At 33.5% G+C, this 21,801-nt stretch overlaps 2 protein-coding genes across 4 annotated transcripts in view; one reads left to right on the top strand and one right to left on the bottom strand.

Annotated features, from left to right (window-relative positions):
• LOC118733374 (protein misato) overlaps positions 1 to 21,801 on the bottom strand; it is a 434,582-nt gene that overhangs the window by 334,300 nt on the left and 78,481 nt on the right. The gene's annotated exons all lie outside the window — the stretch shown is intronic.
• The window catches only part of LOC118733375 (protein amalgam), a 62,387-nt gene that overhangs the window by 36,639 nt on the left and 3,947 nt on the right, over positions 1 to 21,801 (top strand). Inside the window, exons 4-7 of the mRNA XM_036462740.1 lie at positions 8,457 to 8,649; positions 8,769 to 8,897; positions 20,366 to 20,485; positions 21,131 to 21,301. Of these exons, the coding sequence (XP_036318633.1) occupies positions 8,457 to 8,649; positions 8,769 to 8,897; positions 20,366 to 20,485; positions 21,131 to 21,301 (613 nt within the window). The remainder of the gene's footprint in view (positions 1 to 8,456; positions 8,650 to 8,768; positions 8,898 to 20,365; positions 20,486 to 21,130; positions 21,302 to 21,801) is intronic.

Genomic DNA, 21,801 nt, shown 5'->3' with positions numbered 1-21,801 from the left:
AAACGAATCAAGAAAGAAATAAAGAGTTTCAAATATAAATAAAATGACATTAAATTCAAGAAAGCAATATTAAAGAAAAGCATTTAATCTCATTTTCTCATATTTAAAACTTATTTTATTTCTTTTTTAATTAGTTTTTTTTTCTTTAATATTTTTTTTCTTTTTTAATATATTTTCGTTTTCAATTTTAATTTGTTCTAATTTTTAGATGTTATTGTTTTAAAAAGAATCAATTTTTTTAATGTCATTTAATATTTATTTAAATAAATTTTTTTTTTACCTAGTTTCATATTTTTCAATTTCTGAAACTTACATTTATTGCTTTTTTTAATTCAGTTTTGTGTTTTAACTTAATTTGTAGATTTTCTTCAAACATTAAATATTTTTTAATTTCATTTACTTTATTTTATTTCATTTGCTGTATAGGAACTTACTTTATTTTTTAATATTTAGATTAAATCATTTAAAAAAGAAAAACATTTTTTTAACTTCATTTAATTTTAAGAAACCTAATTTTTATTTGTTTAATAAAACTTTTTCTTTTCCTAAATTTTTTTTCTTTTTTAATTTAACTATGTTTTAATTTAAGATAACTTAAAAAATTAATTTTAATGATTTTCTTAATTCCCACATTCTTTCGATACAATAAACTCAAAGGCTACGATCAAATGTTTTGAAAGATATTTTGGTGAGACGAATTTCCTTCTTATAACAGATATCGCTAGGAGTTCTTTATGTAAAATAATGAGGTTTCTTTAACTAAAAGTTCTTTTCTTTTTCGGGTTTGAATTATGTATTCCATCCAGCATAAGGTCGAACTATAAATACATACTCGTACTAGCGAAATATATCGTTTTTTACTGGTTTTTAATTAAAACATAATATTCAGTTTGTTCCCTTTTATTTTGACAGAGCTGTCTAACCTACACAAAATTTCATTATAAACAAGTAAGAAAGTATAAGTTCGGGCGGAGCCGAACATTAAATACCCGGCGCAAGTATTAAATATATGTTTTCCACCTTTCCGAAAGCTTACGCAACATGATAAGCCAGGGTGTATAAATATTAAGTAAACTAGCGTCCTTCAATTTCGAAATATTGAAATTTCAGGCAAATCTGAAATTTACCGTTATATGAAAAGCGGCCGAAATTTTAGTCCGATTTCAACAATTTTCAACGGTTTGCTTTTATGTGGCAAGTACAATAACCATACCGAGTTTGGTACAAATTGCTAGAACGGTTAGCGAGATACATATATGTGATCATAAGTGGGCGGTGCCACGCCCATTTTCCAAAATTTTATCATAAACGTAAACGTCTTGGTAAAAAATTGTTGCAACCATCAATCTCGAATAAATTAGCTTTAATATTTAATGATTTATCGAGGATTTCGTATTTCTCTAAATTACCGTTATATGGGATGTGGGCGTGGTTATTGTCCGATTTTAAAAATTTTCGGCCGTTTGGTATGCTGTGCCAGGGCCAACAACTGTGCCAAGTTTGGAAGAAATCGGTGCAGAGGTTACCAAGATATATACATGTAACCATAAGTGGGCGTGGCTACGCCCATTTTCCAGAAAATTTTAATATTCTTATTTTTCGTCTAACAGTCATTGTAAATATCAATTTTGAGTGAATTATCTTCAGTAGTTACTAAAATATCGCAGTTTTCGTATTTCTGGAAATTACCGTTATATGGGAGGTAGGCGTGGTTATTGTCCGATTTTGCCCATTTTCAATACCGTCCGTCCTATGCCCAAAAGAAGTGCACGTACCAAGTTTCGTTAAGATATCTCAATTTTTACACGAGTTATTGTGTGCACAGACGGACGGACGGACGGACGGACAGACAGTCACCGCTTAATCGATTTCTCTTTTCATTCTGATAATTTATGTATACATTTGTCAATATCTATCTCGATTCGTTTTGCCTGTTACAAACAACCGTTATGTGAACAAAGTTATAATACCCTTGTGCACAAGTGCGCTCGGGTATAAAAATAAGCATGAAATTTACCACATCCCCGACAGGTTGTACACTCGCAACATATTGGCAACATGAAGCTAGCAGGAAACTTTTTATGTAGTTAAGAATTTGCTTATCCTGACAGTGTGAAACTGACAGTTCGCACAATTTTGAACAATAGCAAGTTTTTGTTTATTTGCTTACTTTGTTTATAACTCCACTTAAACACAATGTACCAGAATGTTGCTGGAGAGATTTCGCAGTTGTGAATATAATACTACCCCTTTCTAAGTAATTACTATAACTAGTCAAAACTATTCATCATTTGGTGAGGGTTAGTGGCAGTCACTAGAATCAGATTTAGTGTTCTTTGTAATTTCTTATGGGGTTTATGGTTATCCCCGTTTCTCAAAAAATCCCTTGGTACTCAGCTAAATGTGGATATGTGGTTAAGTAGAGAATTAAACTTGTCGTTTTGCATTGGCGATTTCTATGAATTTTTCATTTAGTAGAAGTTTGCATGTTTGAAAAAAGATACCATATGTATGTATCCATGATATCTGTATACGAAAATATGGTGGTGGTGGCATGAGGAGCGAGTTCGTCAGCCTTGCAATTTTCCTTGATGCCGCAAGTGCCAGCTATTTCGTGTTTCGTTCCACACAGTGTGGAAATTGAACTTTTTTCGTGACAAATTCTAATATGTCGAGAACGAGAACAGCCAGCAAAAAAAATCAATAGCGTTTTAAGGCTTTTTCTATTTTTTCCTTTTTTTTGACCTGAAAATAGTATGCAGTGAAATTTTTAAAAAGTTTGAAACACACATGTTTGCTGCTTTTGCGTCAATGAATCCATTTCCATGGTCACAGGAACCGAAAAACGCATTTGACATTTTTTTACTGAATTCGACGAATATTTTATACCGTTTTGAACGATCTGATTGTCTTCCTGGCTTCTATGTCACTGTAGGGAGGCTGAAATTACACAAAAAATAAACTGACACGCCTAAACTTAATTTTGGGACATAGATTACGGATCTGCACAACGTATATCTAGATCAGGTCATTTTACAAAGATATATATATATATTTATTTTTTTTTTTAATTTGCAAAGTGAATAGAAAAATGCAAAGTTTAAACGGAAATAATACATTTTTGTAATTTTTTTCATATGTATTTAACCATGTTCTTTCACAAAAAAAACAAGTTATTAAGAAAGAAAACCTATGGTTTAATAAACAAAATGTTGTGAATGAAATATGAGCAGGAAAGAATGTTACTGTTACGCCTTACATGGCCCCGCCCGTACATGGCGTATGAGTAACATTCTTTGCTGCAAGATAAAAAAATAGGAACGTAGAACCGCTGAGAGGAATTTTTCGAATTCTTGACGTTTGCAAACAATTTAATTTTAAAATTTTACAAACAAACTCACACACACATTCTCATTTTCAACCTCAAATAACAACAACTTTGAACAATTCCCTTTTTTTACTCTCAATTTTATATGACTTTAAAATGTTGGCAAACTTCAAAAAAAAAATCATGGCCGACAAATTGAGAGAACGGGTTGACCTTACTATGTTTTTATCATGCTTTGCTGCATTTTTACCCCAAGAAAGTTGTCATACTTGTTATTGTCGATGCAAATTATATGAAAATATCTGTGGAAAATGACCTGATCTTAAAAAACGGTATACAGATCAGTAATATACGAACCAAAATTAAGGTCATGTGCCACGGTGTTTTTTTCTTGTAATTTCAAAACTTGAGATTTTCCCAACAGTGTAGTCAGTAGAGAAGCTGACGATTGAACTTTCTTCGTTTTCCTGGCGTTTACTCTTTTTTAGATCATCTCACCAAACTTCTAATCCGCAGAAAATAATTGCACTTACCATCGCGGTATAAATCCAGATCTGTGTGTTTAATGTGGAACTTACACCCAGGGCACCCTGCTCTATAAATTGTTTTTAATTTTGAAATAATTACATTCAATGTTTTCAAAATGAAGGCAAATAGGATTGTGGAGGAAAATTGCCCTGGAGCTATCCTTCATGCTTATACTCGTAAGCTATCTCTCAAAATTTAATCAAGGCATTTTAACATTGGGTCTAAGATACTATTTCGCAACAACTGGTTAGAAGCTACTTGGAAGTATTTATTTTTTTCTCTATCTCACTCTCCATACTTTCACACTTTCGAAAATATTATAGCCCAGCAAACATTTGGAGTCATAAATGAGTCTTTAAGGAGTCCTATTTCGGAGCAATTACGCTCATAATGAGCTCATTTAAGAGTCCGATATGAGTGTGTTTCCCTTCCTACGAATGTGACTTATATGAGCTTAAATTCATACATCAAATGAGCCTCAATATGAGTCATATTGGACTCTTATTGGCCTCATATACGGCTCATTTTGGACTCTTTTAAAACAAGTTTTGGCCTCATATATGACTCTTTTTGAGACCCTTATCGGCCTCATAAATTGCTACATTCGGACTCTTATTTTAGGTTGCTCTTTGAGTCTTATTCAACTCACTATATTTGCAAAGGCATTCCGCAAAAAGTCCTTGCAAATAACATACATACATACTTACATGCATATACACATTCCAACATGCATTCAATAGCAGCAGCTGAAGCTAAATTTTGTTCATTTTTTTGTTTTCTAATTATTTTCAATTTCTGTATAAACAAGTTTAGATATAAATTTCAAATCTTTATTGTTTTTATATTGGCACAAGGTGCTGGCTCATAACTTGGCTCATATATGAATCCTAAAAGATTCATATAAGAGTAAAAAATTTTTTGTTTTTGAAACTCATATTTCTTACCTACCTAGGACACCTTTCGGACTCATATATTCTGAACGCTCAGAATATGTTTGCGGGGAGGGATCTCGAAGTTTTTGAAAGTATTTCGATGAGTCCCTTAGAAGGAAAGTTTTTTCTCACTAGCTAACGCACGTTTTGAAGCAGCGAGCTTCGCTGAAAACAACGCAAAACCTTATATCTCTTTACAATTTTGCATAGATAAAATTGTGCCTAAAAATTAAGGCAAATGTTTAAAGCGTTCTCCTAACTCTTTGCAACTGAAGAGTAAATATGTATGTATCCTGCGAGGGATAAAGAAATGAATGATGAGTTTTTGGGTTCACTTGAATTTACTTCTCGAATTGGCAGCAAATAAAGCGGTATTCACCTTTGATGACAGGAAGCGATTTCACAAATACAAAACACGAGTAAAAAAAAACTCTTTCATGTCCCAAGTGTATTTTCGCCCCTTCAAACAATTGAATCAACCAGCAAACACTCAAAAGCAGAAATACTCCTGGCATAAAGGCCAAAAGGATTGAAAGGCGATATAATATTAAAACAAAGCAGGCATACTATAAGCCCATCAAGTCATATGCCTTGGTACGAATGTGAAAAGGGAACCAACTACATCAAGGGCAATGACAATAAAAGCTTAAATAACAAAAGTAAACAATAATCGTAAAAAATAAATAAACAACAACAATAAACATTCACATTCACATGCATTTATGTATAAATACGTAAAAATCTGTGTATATATTTGTAAATACTACATACAAGTGTTTACAAATATTTTATTTTCACTGCGTACGAGCATTGGTAGAGGAAGAGGACCAGAGGCAACATCAACGCAATGCCTCGAGTGTTAAGCCAATAACGTATGACGACTGCACAGTAAAACAGTTAAAGTAAAAGAGTTTAAGTGGTACAATGACAAGTGGTGACTGGCTCAGAGGTTGCGCTGAGGGCAAAGTGACTACCGCACAACTACTCTCACTACATTTGAGGCGTAGCACTAAAGTGGCGACATATGAGCGCACTTCAATTTTTTATGCGCTATTTGAGTTGTGCTGTGCACGAGACACAGTCAATACAATACGGTTGATGTGTGGCAGAATGCAAGCAAACTGTAGCGAATGTATGTAGCTCTACTCGTACATTTTCTCATACTATATAGATTTTCGTTCCCATATGCGTTGATATTAGCTTGGCTTGCTGTTGGCAACCACCACACACAAAGTGAACTGTAGGCATCAAGAGTGTTGACAAAGTAGACAGCACGCTGCACCATATATATAGTCGGCAAAGCCAGTATTAGCTGGCTGTGGCAGTTGCAAGCAAACATTGAGACAGCTGACGCATAAAGCTTATGAATGATGTGCCTTTTTAGTGGACTTTAATTTTCATCACTGGAATTTACGACTTATTTCTCATGAGGTGGACCTATTTTTTCGGTGGTGATAAGCGTTTTTTAAACAAAAGCTATTTAAGCTTTAATAGCCAGTGAGAATAAATAAAGTCATAAAGCTTCTTTGTCCGATTCAAAGCGTTGATGTGAATTTACTGTGCTAAGCTATAACTAATAGAGAGGGTACCCTCATTCCGAAGAGTTACAGCTGCTACAGAACATAATGTGTTACAGTCCCATTTTGACAGTGTAACACCCAAGGTGCACTGCCCTACTGCTCAAAACAGCGCCCGCCGGCGGATCTCTTCAAGGCCCTCTGTAGATTTTATATGGAGGCGCACAGAGTAAAAGCTCTCTCTGTGCCTCACTGGTTTAGATATAAATCTTCAGCAAAACTATTTCAATTAGAATCCCTCTTAATGCCCTTCCCTTTCTTAATGCCTTGGTGGGTCATAAAGACATATAAGGAAACGATGGGACAGACATGTTTTCTATGAAGGCTGCAGCAATAACACAAATTAGACCACACCCCATAAGGAAAGAGCTTAGGAGAGAACGAATAGAGAGCAGCACTCGAATCATGTTTCTAAGCAGCGGTAGACGAATAAGCTATTGAGGGATATGTACACAAGAAAGATAACAATTTGTCAAGCTTAATAAACTCTCTAATAACATATTAAGAGTTTTTAAAGATATTTAAACAGGTCACTGCAGATTAAGTAGTCAGCGATAAAACTCGGTATCTGTTCTAACAATTCATGCTTTGTTTTTTGGTAAATTCAGTTGAAACTTCTGAGCAGTTATTGCTCGGCACATACACTCAATGCCACTAAATAAACTGTTGGATTTCCAAATGAGTTTTTTCATCTAATCTAGGTCATGGAAAGAATTCAAGACTACTAGACAGCGTTACACCAATTGTATTTCATTGTCTCATTATTATAGGCGAAGTTCTTCAAATTGAGACCTAAGCCCATGTTATGTAATGGTAACGTGCGTTAGGGCGATTTTTGGTATAATGCAATTGAACCCTGCGAACTTCTACATCCAACAAAGGCAAATATTTTCAAGACTACCCCCACTCTATAGAAAGATCGAACTTGAAAAGAAGTACGCTTTTCTAAAAAGTTTTAATCTAGCCAAGCAAGTGGTCAAGTGGTAAACAATCAGTTGTTGAATCCAGGGACCGAACATAACAGTTATTGATAAAAACTGTCAATGAAAAATTCACTATGAAGGAAAAGTTCTACAACTAAGTGATACATACCAAACGATTTCTTTTTTCTCCGAGAATCAAATTTGGAAATAAATTTTTATTTAGAACTTTTATGCAAAATTTAAAAAAAAAATAACATATTTTTGTATTTTATTTTACAAATCTAAAATAACAATTATTTTTGATTTTTATCTAAATAATCTGCAAATAACAGTTATTTTTGATATTTATATTATACGTCTTAGATAACAATTATTGAAGACTTTATAAAAGTCATCAATAAAAATCAGCCACCGACTTTTATTTTAGAAATCATACATACAGTTTCCGTAGTTAAGGAGGTGTTGGACAACCAAAGTTTACTACGACTTATAAAAATGACTTTTTAAAATAAGTCAGGACTGATTTATATTGATGACTTTTATAAATAAGTCTTCAGTAGCTGTTATCTAATTTATATAATTTAAAAATCAAAAATAACTGTTATGTGCAGATTATTTAGATAGAAATAAAAAATAACTGTTATTTTGAATTTATGAGATAAAAATCAGAAAAATTATTATTTAAGGAGTAATTAAATAAAAGTCAAAAAATAATTGTTAAAGAGTGATTTTTTTAATAAAAGCTGTAACTGTTACGGTTCCTGGTTGAATCAGCTATAAACAGGAGCTTCTTTGTCTACTTTCTAGCTAATTTGTGTTGTATATCAGCAATAATATTAGAAATAAGTTTGCAACTAATAAATTTTCAGCCTAAATAGACCCCGTCAGGTATTTAAATCCCTTTCAAAAGGACAAATGTCCCGGTGGGTTTCTTTTCAGGGCGAAAGACTTTCGGGAGCTTTCAGCGCTGTACTTAGTTACTCTTCCAGACAGAATCTAAAAAAAATATATCCGCAGTCTTATGAAGTTTGTAAACTCCTCTACAAACCATAGATAAGGCCAGCATTATCTTTTTTCATTTTTTTAAACACTAAGTCACCAACACAAATATTTCCATTGAAAATTTGCAAATTAGAGAGTTGGTTAACTTTAAAATTCCTTACAACAGACAGCCACACTGGAAGTGGTTATACCACCAGATATAGTCAACGAGGAAACATCTGGCGACATGATGGTGCCAGAAGGTGGCTCAGCGAAGTTGGTGTGTCGCGCGCGAGGGCATCCGAAACCAAAAATTACCTGGCGACGCGAGGACGGACGTGAAATTATCGCGCGTAATGGTGCTCATCAAAAAACCAAAGGTGAGTAGAGGCCGAGGCGTTTTTTTTTCAACTTTTTCTTGAATGGAAACAAAGATATGTGGATATTTACAATATTAAATATATTGCATTTATTTTTTCTCCTCTTCTCTTTTTCTCAGCTTTGGCAGTCGAAGGTGAAATGCTAACACTGTCCAAAGTGACACGCAGCGAAATGGGCGCTTACATGTGCATCGCCTCGAATGGTGTACCGCCGTCGGTGAGCAAACGCATGAAGCTGCAAGTGCATTGTAAGTTGAAAAAAGCAAAATTATTTTATAAAAAAAAAGATAGGTATATATAAATAGATCATTAAGATTAAAAAAAAACATAAGCTTATCGAAAGTGTAGATAATTTTGCTAGCCGCCAGCTTAAATGTTGTTCACATTTGAAAAAAGTAAAATTGTAAATAGTCTGGCTCGGCATTCTCTACTTCCACTTTATCCTTCATTGAAATTTCCCGTCAATTTCACAAACTCATTTAAAGCCAGTATAAACGTAAGACTGGCAAAACTTTCAGTAGTTTGAAACACTGCTCCGCTTATATCAGCCAAGTGGGTTATTGAGTACCTCTACGCTTGCACGTTTAAAAACCGTATTGCTATATTACGTATGTACACATGTACATTAGAGTGACCCAATTTTTGTATGGGGGAAAAAATGTCAACCTAGAAATTATTTTTTTAATATCTATACCAAATTTCGATTTTCTACTGCCACCAATACAGAGTGCTCAATAATCTTGAAATGCGCTACTGGATCGCTGTGAAACTGGCAAAAATATTGGCGATTTTCATAAAAAGCTACTGTTGCCACGGCAACTGAAGTTTGTGATATTATTTTTTAATAATTTAAATTTGAAATGTTATTAGGTTGCTGAACCAATTGTTTGACTAATATATGTAGGAACACAATATTTCTAGAGTAAAATATGAGCATTGTGAGCATCCTGTAAATATATGCTTAGAAACGTAAAGTTTGGTACCGGCACCTCTTTCTGGAAGGTGCCCCAAACCCTTTCACGGAAAAAAAAATTTTTTGGACCACTCTAATGTAGATACATGTTGGCAGCAGCACTTGTAGCTTCTACATATTTATGCATAGCGTACCTGTAGTAGTAGCACCACACTGCATACACGCGCTGTGCAAAATCACAAAAAGTTTGTTAACTACTTGATTCAATATCCTTTCGTTCGAGTGGAGTTCTATTTATTTGACGCATGCATGCGAGCTTAGCAACGGTTTCCCAGTATTAAAACATAAAAAAACGTTGGCTTTGGCATACATAGTATTACACACATACAAGTGCATGCACATATGCTAAAGCCATGCAAATACCAAAACAAGCTGGAAATGACAAGCAAAAAAAATAAAGTCAAAGCTTAAAACTAAAAATATATGTAATACTGCTGTAGATAAAACAGTCAGGAAATACGAAGGTGTTTCGAAATTTACCTTAGATTTAAAATATTTCAACAAAAAATTCCATAAAATTTATTCCACTATTAATGTTAGTACACGGCGTATGCGCAACCATTTAATTCGACAACAGTTTCCTAAAGTTCTTTGTGAAAAAAGAGCACAAGGCAACCCATGTTCAGAACATAAATATATGCCCGTTCCGTTATTACGAGAGGAAACAGTAGAACAATATGCTGTAAGTTGTCAGATGTCAAACCAAACTCCTTTGACACTATCGAAAAAATGGGGCATATTCTTGTTTTATTACGAATCGAAAATCATGAAATTTTCGTATCATTTTCTATACAAAAATTTCAAATTTTCGATTCGTACGAAATCCAGAATATGCCGCAATACCTTAAAAAAAAATCGCAAAAAAATACTAACCTATTTTTAAAAATTTGGTATCGTTGTAAAGCCGATTAAACCCCCTTTTTTCTAGTATGCATATTTGTATATTTCATATATATGAAATGTGTGAAAAAAACATTTAAAGGCAAAAAGTACATTTTTTTATAAAAAAAACAAATTCCAAAAAATTACTTACCGATTTTTAAAAAATTGCAATCGTTGTAAAGGATACTAGAAAACTTGTATTTTCTTTAACCCAAAAATGTCTATTTATTTATATACACAAAAAAAAATGTATTAAAAAAATTTTTCCCTCTATATAGACTCCTGGCCCCCTAGGTGAAAGGCTGGCTACGCCCTTGTATACAAAACAATTAAAATATTTAAACCGTGCATCATACGGTCAGGTCGTTCTTTTAGAGCGCATACATGGTTCCATAATAATGATTCCAGTGTCTTCATTTATGTATATTGTAACTATCAATTTTATCTATAGCTAAAAAAGTTAGAAGGACGAAATTCGAGGATGTGGTAGTTACCATATTAGTCCTTGACATTTATTTTTTCCAAAAATAAATATTGGAAATTTCCAAGGATATTCAAGGATAAAGTTTTAAAAGGACATTTATAATACTTATTCGCACCCAAAAATTAATTTTTTTTTCTATTCTACGGAATTTTTCCTTCTAATTGATACCCATAGTGTTACTCTACAATGCACCGAATCTTTTAAATCATTTTTTTATTAAATCATATTCTTGATATTTCAATCCTGACGTCCGAGATCAAAACTAAAAATGCAGTTTTACTATATTTAGCACCCAGTTTTGTGAATATATTGATGTTTTCGTATGTAAAATTGATTGTCGCACGGTGTTATGGATCCGTATATCGGTTTCCCAGATCAGGTCATTTTCCCACGATATTTTTTTTTCAGGATATTTTTTTTTTATTTGTACTAACGCATGTTCTCTTGCCAAAAAATTAAGCTACTAAAGATGAATATTGATCAAAAAGATAAATAAATGATAATCAATAATTTTTTTTTATGAAATAGAAGCAGGAAATATTGTTACTCATACGCCATATCGCACATATATGTATATGTAGATCAAAAGTGAGCTAACTCAAAATTCATGGAGGGAAATTTAACCGCTTCTGTATCGTACAGATTAAGCGATTAATACAAAAATAGGTACAACAAAAGTTTTTTTGGTTAAAGTATATATTCATAAAGAAAAAAATATTTCCATTAATTGGATGTAAGAGCTATGAATTTATTTATGCAAAAAAATTGCTCAACATTTTTTTTTTGAGTTGATCGCACTTTAGATCTAGGTGTGCGATAACATCCATAGCCGTACTCGTACCTGGCATATGAGTAACATTTTCCATTCTTATGGAGATGGTAATATTATTCAACGCAGTTTTGCATAGCCGTGTTTTGTTTCGCAGAAATACCGAAATCAGACCTGGCGACATATACGCACTTCTTTTTCGTCGTCATGCATGGGCTGTTGCATTCAGCTTAAATCTCCTCGCCGCCGCACTTAAAAAAAAGCTCAGCCGGGATGCCGTCAGCTTTTTTGTTATCTATCATCGGCGAAATTAATCAGTCTCAGTCGGTTGTCGGGTGTTTCGACGTGGATAGAAATCGTCAAAGGGCATGTGCGCTCCAGTCACTCTTAGAGGGGCATCTACAGATCTCCGGGACATGTCCTTCACTCTCGTCGGGGCATGGGCTAATTGAGTAAGATGTTGAGGAATTTCGTTTTTCGCTAAGGTTCCAGAAATTCCGGATACTCGATCTACCGTACTGCACTAGTTATTCGCAATCACTTATTGTACCCAAACGCCAATACCTCTTTTATAAATTTACCAAATCAATTTTTTAAAGAAATACCTTCAGCCCAAATACACATAACAATGTGTATATGTGTACGTAAAATTACATCCCACTGGGAAAATAGGTAAGCACCTTGCGAGGTAAGCCATGTTTTCTTTCAGTTTTTAGTACCAAAATTGTCATCATGGCCAATGTCATCTACTAGTAAAGGGCAAAATGAACACCTCCGAAGACACATTACGTTGTCACTTGCAAAATAACGTGCAGCCGAAGTTATTTCCAAGCACCGAACTACTCCGAACGACTGCTCTGCATTACACGTAACTTACTTTGTAAAGCGGCTCAGAAGTATGTCTGATACCAAATGTACATTCTAAATTCATACTTACATAAGGCGGCCATGCCTTTGTAAAAGTAAGGGACGTTCGGCAGGGAAATGGTAATGACTGCCAGGTGAAGAGTAAGTTGCTAATAAGGTATTATTACGTGCTCCTAATTCCCACTGGGATATGTCAGGCATACATAAGCAACAGCTGTTGCCATTATCTCTATACAAAATCGTCAATAAACAAACTTCATCGAAAGCGTACACACCAACCAAGCTGGTGGTTACATTGGGTGGAATCATTAAAAAAGCATAACATATTTACAAACAAGCACATTGATTCATGTGCACATATGAATGAATCTAAGTATATATGCACAACTTAAATATGGGCATGCATATATATGTACATATGTATTTATGTATTTAGTACATCGATATAAGTTCATACCACTACCAATTCACTGGCACACTCCGCCAATAATCTCTGCCAACATTTCTAGACAGCTAGTGGGAGTAAATACTAGAGATAGAGCAACAAAGGCTACCATAAACATACATACAAAATTTAACATCATCCGGATAGCCGACTGAACGAAAAGTCAATAAGTCAAATTGCTAACAATAGCAACAAAAGTAGTTGAAGCAACAAGAGTTAGAGACAACAATGATCAGTGCTATGGTTGACCAAAGACCACAGCAGCAACAAAGTTTCAAACAAGCGTGCAACTAGCAAAATCATATATTAGATGTGTATTAGCGTGGGCCTAAAATCCGCTTTTTTTTAGAATTTCGATTGATAATAGCAAAAATATGGTTCATTATGCTCTAAAAACAATCGGTGTGAAAGATGACAATTTTTGGTCAATATCTTAGGCTCGCCCAAGTCCATCAAAGTTCAATGAGCTCAAAAAATAAAAATTAATAAATACATTAATTAATAAAATCTTTTACTAAAATTGCACGTATCCTTGAAAATATTAGTTCTTTTTTGTAGAGAATCCAAGTAAGCTAAGAACAAATTTTTTTACCACGTGAACTTTGATGGACTTGGGCGAGCCAAAAACTGTCATCTTTCACACAGATTGTTTTAAGAACATAATTAAGCATATTTTTGCTGTTACCAATCAAAATTTTTAAAACAGCGGATTTTCGGCCCACGCTAATGTGTATGTATGTATGTATGTATATTAACAAACCCACATGCAATTCATTCACACAGATGCTTGTGAAGAATTCAACAAATTTTCTTTATACTTTTACGAGTAAGTGGCTACTTCTTTGGTTTGTTTCTATATTTGTAACCTAACCTAACCTATATACATATGTACATACATACATATGTAACTACCCTGTAGGGAAAGCTTTTCAGCTCAGCTAGTTTGTCTTTAATCCATTTTCCATGCCAGAAACTGGTATTTTTAACATGGCCAATGTCAATTGTCCAGCTATGCATCAGCACCTACTTGCAGAAATACTAGTAGCATCACACCAGTTGGCGGGATAGTCTGCCCGAACCACCCATCACCCATGAAAGGAATAAGTACATACCATTTTGTTCGTGCCACCACAAAAGTCGCAATGGCCGAAAAAGCAAAGCACTAACATGCCATTTGAGAGATCCGAGGTTCGAATGCCCGGTTACATTAAACATTTTTTTTATTATTATTATTTTTTATTATTATTTTTTATTATTATTTTTTTATAATTTTTTAATTGATGTTTTTTATTGTAATTTTTCAATTTTTTTATAAAGAAAACTACATTCTGAAATTCGCTTTATTTTATATTGTTTATTTAAGGGTTTTCCAAAAGAAAGTTCAAAAAGTGTTTAAGTTATATTTAAACGCAAGTAAATCGCATTAACATTTCTTTACAGTGCAATTCTGGCAATTGTCTTTTGTAAGACAATTGTCAACTCTAGCAACTAACTTGAAAGCTCTTTTTTGCACTAAAATAGAAAATGAAAAAATGAAAAATTAAATCAGATTAAAAATATATATACAGACCTACATATCTATTTTTTAAACAATAAAACCTAAATATTAAAAGAACATTAAATTAAAAAAAAAAAAAAAAAAATAAAGTGAAACAAAGTTTGTAACAGTTAAATGAGATTAATTTTACTTCATTTTTTTCAAATCAGTAAAATCTAAACATTAAAAGGAAATTACATTACAAAAGAAAATTAAATTAAATAAGGAAAAAATGCATAAATAAGTTTTAAAAAAATTTAATGAAGTAGAATATATATTTTTGGTTTTTAGAACAATGAAACCTAAAAGTTTAAAGAAAATTAATATAAAAAAAAATAAAGGAGAAAGAAGTAAATAAGTCTAAAAATTAAAAGAAAATAAAAAATATGTTTTCTTTTTAAAACAACAAAAATGAAAATTAAAAGAAAAATAAATTAAAACAGAAAACAATATTAGTTATAGAAAAAATAAGTTTCTAAAAATTAGGTCTAGGACACACCCGTCCACATTTTCTAAAATTTAGGAAATGTTTTTTTTTTTTTTGTAAAACGCAAAAATATGAACTACCAAGTCGGGGTGCTTTATCCTTTGGTCATATTACCGACTTCCGGGTTCGGTGAAACTTTTTTACATTATCGCGACTTTTTTATGAAATTACAAAAAAAATATATACTTGTGGTTTTTACTGTATATATTTTATACATTTTATACAAAAAAAAACTAGCAAATATCCGGCGTGCTACACTGCACCTTAAAAGTACTTTTGTATTATTTAATACCCGCATTGTAACTTTTCATTTATTTTATCAATTTAATTAAATACAATTTTTCAAACATTTCAATTTCCTCAAAAATATTTTCTTAAGTAGACTTTCCTAAACTTCTTCAGTTTGATACCCATATTGCAATATTTAATTTATCTCATCAATAAAATTAAATTAAAATTTTCAAACATGTGGCAACCTCCACAAAGGTATTTTCGGCTGTAAGCCTTCTTAAACCTCTTTACTTAAACTGGAAGTTTCAAATAGGTGGCAAATCTTCAACTTTTGTCTTTGCATATTTTAAGGTAGACCCCTATCAATACATCGGTGAAAACTGCATTCAATTGCATGCATTAGTTTTCGAGTGAAGCGCGTACAACACATAAGGAAAATATGATAGATAAAATCGTCAAAACGTCAGGGTATGCATATTTTTGACGCTTTTCATTTATTCAAAACAACTCGGACAAAAGATTATTAAAGTGACAAAAAATAAAACTAAACAACAGAAAAAAATAGTGGAAAAAATTAAAGGAAGATTAATTAAAAAAAAAATAGATTAAGAAAAAATTATAAAATATGTTTCTAAAAATTTTATGAAAATAAAACTGTGCTTTTTTAACTAAATACAATACAAAAATTAAAAGAAAATTCGATTTAAATCAAATACCTTTCTAAAACTTAAATAAAATAAAAAACAAATATTTTTCTTTTCGGCAGCAAGATAATTAATTTAAAAAAAAGAAAATAATTCCGAAGCCCGAGGATTCTAACCACCGATCTCGCGAGTTCCTTGCTCACTCGGCTATTGAAACAGCGCAAGCAAAATTATAAACATCTCCATTTGAAACATGCGCAAGGGCTTTCTGTCAAAAGAGCTTTTCAGCATGAAAGTTGACAAGAGAGCTGTTTTTGTAAGACTTTCGTGCCAGAATAAACAAAGTAACGCCTTGTGTCTTTCAATCGTCTTACGAAAGACTTTCAATTATCTCTGCTACAATTTCCTTGTTAGTTTGAAAAATCTTAACCACCTCAAGCGGAATCGAACCTGCAATCTCAGAACCGGAAGCGGTAATCTTCACGAAAAGCCACAGCCGACATTTGCAAGAAAAGCATTTTAGTTTTGATTTTGGCAATTCAAAGACAATCAAAGAACTGGTAATTTTTCTGACTGGTTTTGGCTTTTCACTGCAGGGTGTATTATGGACAAGTATTTATGTATGTATATCTGTTTGAATGCTTGTAAGCGTATTTGTACACTTGATCAGCCTGATTGGCCATATGTTGCCTGTTGCGAGCTGCTTGTCGTTGGTCATGCAGGATAAAACCTTCTTTTTTTCCCCGAAAAAGTAAATGATGAAAAATTGCCAAGCTGATATGTAGGCAACAAATGGATGTATTTCTAGCAGAAAATTTTCTGTTGTATTCTTTGTGGGTTTTACTATTTTGCTTGTTGCTCGCATACCAGATTTTTGATAGTTAGGCCGCATTAGCGATAAGAATTTGTCAGCCAACGAAAGGGAAACATAAATTTTCTTCGATAAGTATGTACACTAAAGTGGTTCAAAAATGTATGTAAAAAAAATAAGGTCGCATTTTTAAAGCCGCCAGCCCCTAGGATTGTTCTATACCAAAAAAAAAATATACCCCTATTTTTTTATTTTGAAAAAAAGAACAAATTAGGGTGTGCTCAAAGCGCTCAAAGTTTTCAATGTACTTTATATGGGGAAAATACAACTTTTCGTAGAAATAGTGTAGAATTCTTGAAAATCAATATTTTTCGATCGGAAAAGTTTGCTTATCTTCATGAGATTCCCAGTCATAATACCCAATTGTTCCTTTAACCATTTTTTCATGGTAACTATATTTTATAGGTCCTGGAAAATGCAATGGGGGGACCAATAAAAAATCTTTAATCATAGAAAATGGTTAAATAAACAACTGGATATTAATATTTGAAGTCTCCTGAAGAGAACCACGGTTTTACGATTGTAAGATATTGATTTTCAAGAGTTTTATACCATTTTTACGAAAATTTGTTTTTTCCCCATATAAAATACATGGACAACTTTGAGCGCAGTGAGCACTCCCTAAATATTTTTTGATTTCAAAATGAAAAAATATGGGTATATTTATTTTCGGTACAGAACAATCCTAGGGGGTGGTGGCATTAAAATTCCGACTTTATTGTTTTGGACCACTCTAATGTACACTGGCGATCAACATTTTTTCTAAAAATTCCGAATAAAAAGTTCAAAATTTAGATGAAAGTTTGTTTAATTTTTCTAAGTTCTGTATAATGTTTAAGAGTTTGACTTATGTGGTTTTGATTAAAGCATGAACCATATTTTTATAAAATAACAAAAAAATTAGCTTTAAAAACATTGCAAATATTAAACAACAAACACCATGTACTCACTTTTGATCGCCATTGTAGGTTAATAAAAACATATACATTCCTGGTGAAGAATTTCACTGCAAGCCTGCCAGAATGTTGCGTGAAAAAATCATGTACATATGTACGTAAAATCGGAGTTGATACTAGACACTGGTGCCATTGTGTAAGTCGGTTTTTTCCCTTCGCGACAAAATTTAACTTGCCTTGAAATCTTAGATAGATAGCTTTTGATGAGCTACGATTGTTTTACATGTTCCTTGAGGCGTCCTGACCTTCACTGCAGGCTCTACATAAAATATATTTTAGATTGCTCTTTTGTTCGCTGCAGCCTGTCCTGCATAGACGTAGTTATGGTGATGCGTCACAAGACTACAGCCGCCTAGATGATTTTTCGATAGCATCGTGCGGGATTTAATTTTACATACAATGTTTATGCGCGACTGCTAACACCGGGCACCTAAATGCATGCTATGTACTGCTGCATTTGCAAAAATTTCCTTTATGCAATTTATGAAATTTTTGCACATGCACTTCTCAACTGCCATGTAATTGAACTTTCTTAAGTTTTGTTTAGCACTTCAAAGTATGCTCTGCCTAGTCGGAAGCATTCTCCGAACACTGTAGAGGTCGTAAACGAACTTTGCCATTGGCCGCAGTGCCTACCCACCTTTTTGATCATACTAATATTTTTTTATATAAATACATTAGGGTGGCCCTTAAAATTAAATTTTAAGTCTCACCCACTCAGTCGCTAATACAACGGTCAAAGGTATAACGTATAAATTTTAGTCCCGATTGTAGACGGTTAAGGCGTGTCGCGCAGGGGTCAAAGTTCAGATTCCTCTATGGAGACTCAAAAAATTTAAATAAATTTTTTTTTTTCATCTAATACTACCCTAGGCGCAGATATCACGTATAAATTTTGGTCCCGATTGGAGTCGGCTAAGGCGTGTTGCACAGGGGTCAAAGTTCAGATTCTCCTATGGAGACTCAAAAAATTTAAATTAATTTTTTTTTTACACCTTACCCTACTCAAATCGGGACCAAAATTTATATTTGACATCGATGTTAGTAGTATCGATTTTAGGTATTAGATGAAAAAATATTAATTTAAATTTTTTGAGTCTCCATAGAGGAATCTGAACTTTGACCCCTGTGCGACACGCCTAAACCGTCTCCGATCGGGACCAAAATTTGTGTGTGATATCTTTGACTATATTAGCATCGATGTCGGGCTTGAGGAAATCTGATGTAATAATGTACTTAATACATTTAAGGACCACCCTAAAATACATACATGCAAACATACTGGGCTCCCACCTCACTGAGTTATTCATGCAATAAATCCAATTTATTCGCCAATTTAAAGACAAAAATAGTAAAGGATTTTGAAATTTCAAAAATGTTATTAATTCAAAAAACCATAAAAAATGCAGTGCACTATAAAAATATAGTTATCAAATAAAAGTAAAATGCTGTAGATTAAAAAATATTCTAAAATAAATTTCTTTTAACATTTAATCCTGGAATATCATTTAAAATTTTTGTATTTATTTTTGTAACAATTATACCTATTCATCCTTGCGAACCAAAAAACTTCAACTTTTTTAATTCGACGGAATATTCCCTTTCATTTGGCACCGATATTGTTATTGTACGTTGTATTAAACTCTTAAAATTATTATATTTATTAAAAGAATATATTAGAAATTTCAAGGTAATTTAAAAAAATCCTGGCGCCGAGAGCCGACTATACCCAAATCACCAAAGCTGGTTGTAGACTTAATGTTCCCGGATACTGCCTAAAACCTTAGAATGCGCAGTTTAACTGTGGGAAGATTCTGTTATGAGTTAAGAGGCAATTATCGTATCGCTATCGCAACCGTCGACATTCTAGCTGGTTAGAGAATATCTCCCCCTGCCAGCTTAAGACCTATCGTTGTCTTGCTTGCAGTGTCAGCCCGATCCTATCCAGGTTCACCTGGTCTTTTTACGCAGACCTCCTAAGAAATCCTCTTTGATTGATAAAAGTTACGAAAATCTTCTTACAAGGTACAGAGCTGTTGAACAGGCTACTGGATATGGATGGAAAAAATTGAGGTTGGAAAAGATTTCCTGACAGTAAGCACCTCTTCTAACTCTAACGTTAAACAACGATCCTTTCGTGAAAATATGTATTTGCTCCCTCACTAGACCCCAAGACTGTAAAGCTTGTCGAAACTCCGTAGGCCGCGGTTGAAGGAACTATGTACATATGTACGTGCTCCAAATTCGACGCAGTATTGTATTGCAGATTGTTGCCGTCATAAAATATTTACAAATATCCTGTAGGATTTACGAAGACCGGATCACGTAAAAGAGCACTTACTCTAAGCCGGTTATTTAGGTAAAGATCCAAGTTTGAAAAATTCCATCTAATACAAAGACTTTCAAGTAATTCTTCTTTGCATACGTTAAAACAAAACCTCTTAAATAAGCTTTATTAGAGAACAAATTTATACTAAGCTCAAGGCAGGATATTTTTAATTATTAGTGCAAAAGTTAAACTTTCTTTAAAGCAAAAAAAAATAAATATTTTCTCTTCTCTTCATTTGCAGTTCATCCGTTGGTTCAAGTTCCAAATCAATTGGTTGGTGCGCCCGTTTTAACCGATGTCACATTGGTGTGCAATGTGGAAGCATCACCGAAAGCCATCAACTATTGGCAACGTGAAAATGGTAAGCAAGTAATGCGAAATAACAAAAGCGCAAACACACAAGAGAGACTTAACACAAAGCAAGATTTAAAGTTTTACAACTGCGAATCGAAATGGCAAGCGCCAGTAAAAACAGCAACTGAAAATCACAATCACCAAATAAATTTGAGAACTGAGAAAAAGTGCAACTTGCAATCTGCCAACTTGACGCTAGAAACAATTTGCAGCTTATTGACTTCGTGCCAACGAATAAATGAAGTTGCAACGTGCAATTTTCGGCACTCCAACACTTGAATGAACGACTGAGTGAGTGAGTGAGTGACTGCTTTCATGAACTGACCTGACCGACTATTCACTTGCCACACTGGTCCCTATTGCTGAGTGTCATGCTATTTTCTACGTGACAGTTCATTCTTACCCAAAAAAAAAAGTGGCAAAAAGTCTAGCCCATTCAACTGACACGCAGCAACATTGTCAAGGCACATTTTTTAGTACTCTATTCGAATGTGTCCCACTGGCCTGTGTGGTCGGTTTTTTTTTATTCTCTTTAGTAGAGCGAGAGTTTTGCTTTGGCCAACATTTTCTTAGATTTATCAAACAATGCTTAGCACGTTTTTAAATTAATTTTTTTTGTTTTTTTTTTTTGATATCTACTTTTATTTTTCAGGTGAAATGATTATCGCCGGCGATCGGTATATGCTCACTGAGAAGGAAAACAATATGTACGCAATAGAGATGATTTTGCATATAAGACGCTTGCAAACTAGTGATTTCGGTGGCTATAAATGCATATCAAAGAACAGTATTGGCGATACGGAGGGCACGATACGACTGTATGGTAAGCACCAAAGAAAAACGTAATTTGTTTGCTAAAATCAAAGACTCTTTACGAATAGGTACTTGCAGTGACTTACGTTAAGGCTTGTTTGTTTATGCAACTTACGCTATTTGAACCGAAATATTTTTCATTATGGAGTACTTGCCAATTTTAAGGCTAGCTAATACGTGTCTGTTTTTTAGCTTTTTTTATAAAACCTGAAAACCGTACGTTTTAACTCATTTTTTTTAATATCCCTCAAAACCCACTTCCTATAAGCTTCAAATAATCCGAAAATTCAGAAGAGCTGTTGGGGGAACAGGTTTAGTGTGCTCAAATTGAAGCAATGCTATGCAGAACATCGCAAGCCCAGTTGAAGTTGTGTTCTTTAGCTAAGCTTTTTGTCACGGCAGAAATAGAGGGAGATTTGGTGTGGCTATTCCCACTTATTCTATTTAAGGGCTCCCTGAAGTCAGCAGCGTCTATTGACTAGTATATAAGTGCGGCTGCAAGCGGTCGTC

This window comes from Rhagoletis pomonella, unplaced genomic scaffold (genome assembly GCF_013731165.1).
Source record: "Rhagoletis pomonella isolate Grant_MI unplaced genomic scaffold, Rhpom_1.0 Rhpom_scaffold_00002, whole genome shotgun sequence".
In the NCBI taxonomy this organism is placed as follows: Eukaryota; Metazoa; Arthropoda; class Insecta; order Diptera; family Tephritidae; genus Rhagoletis; species Rhagoletis pomonella.
This window is presented reverse-complemented; position numbering and strand designations above follow the sequence as displayed.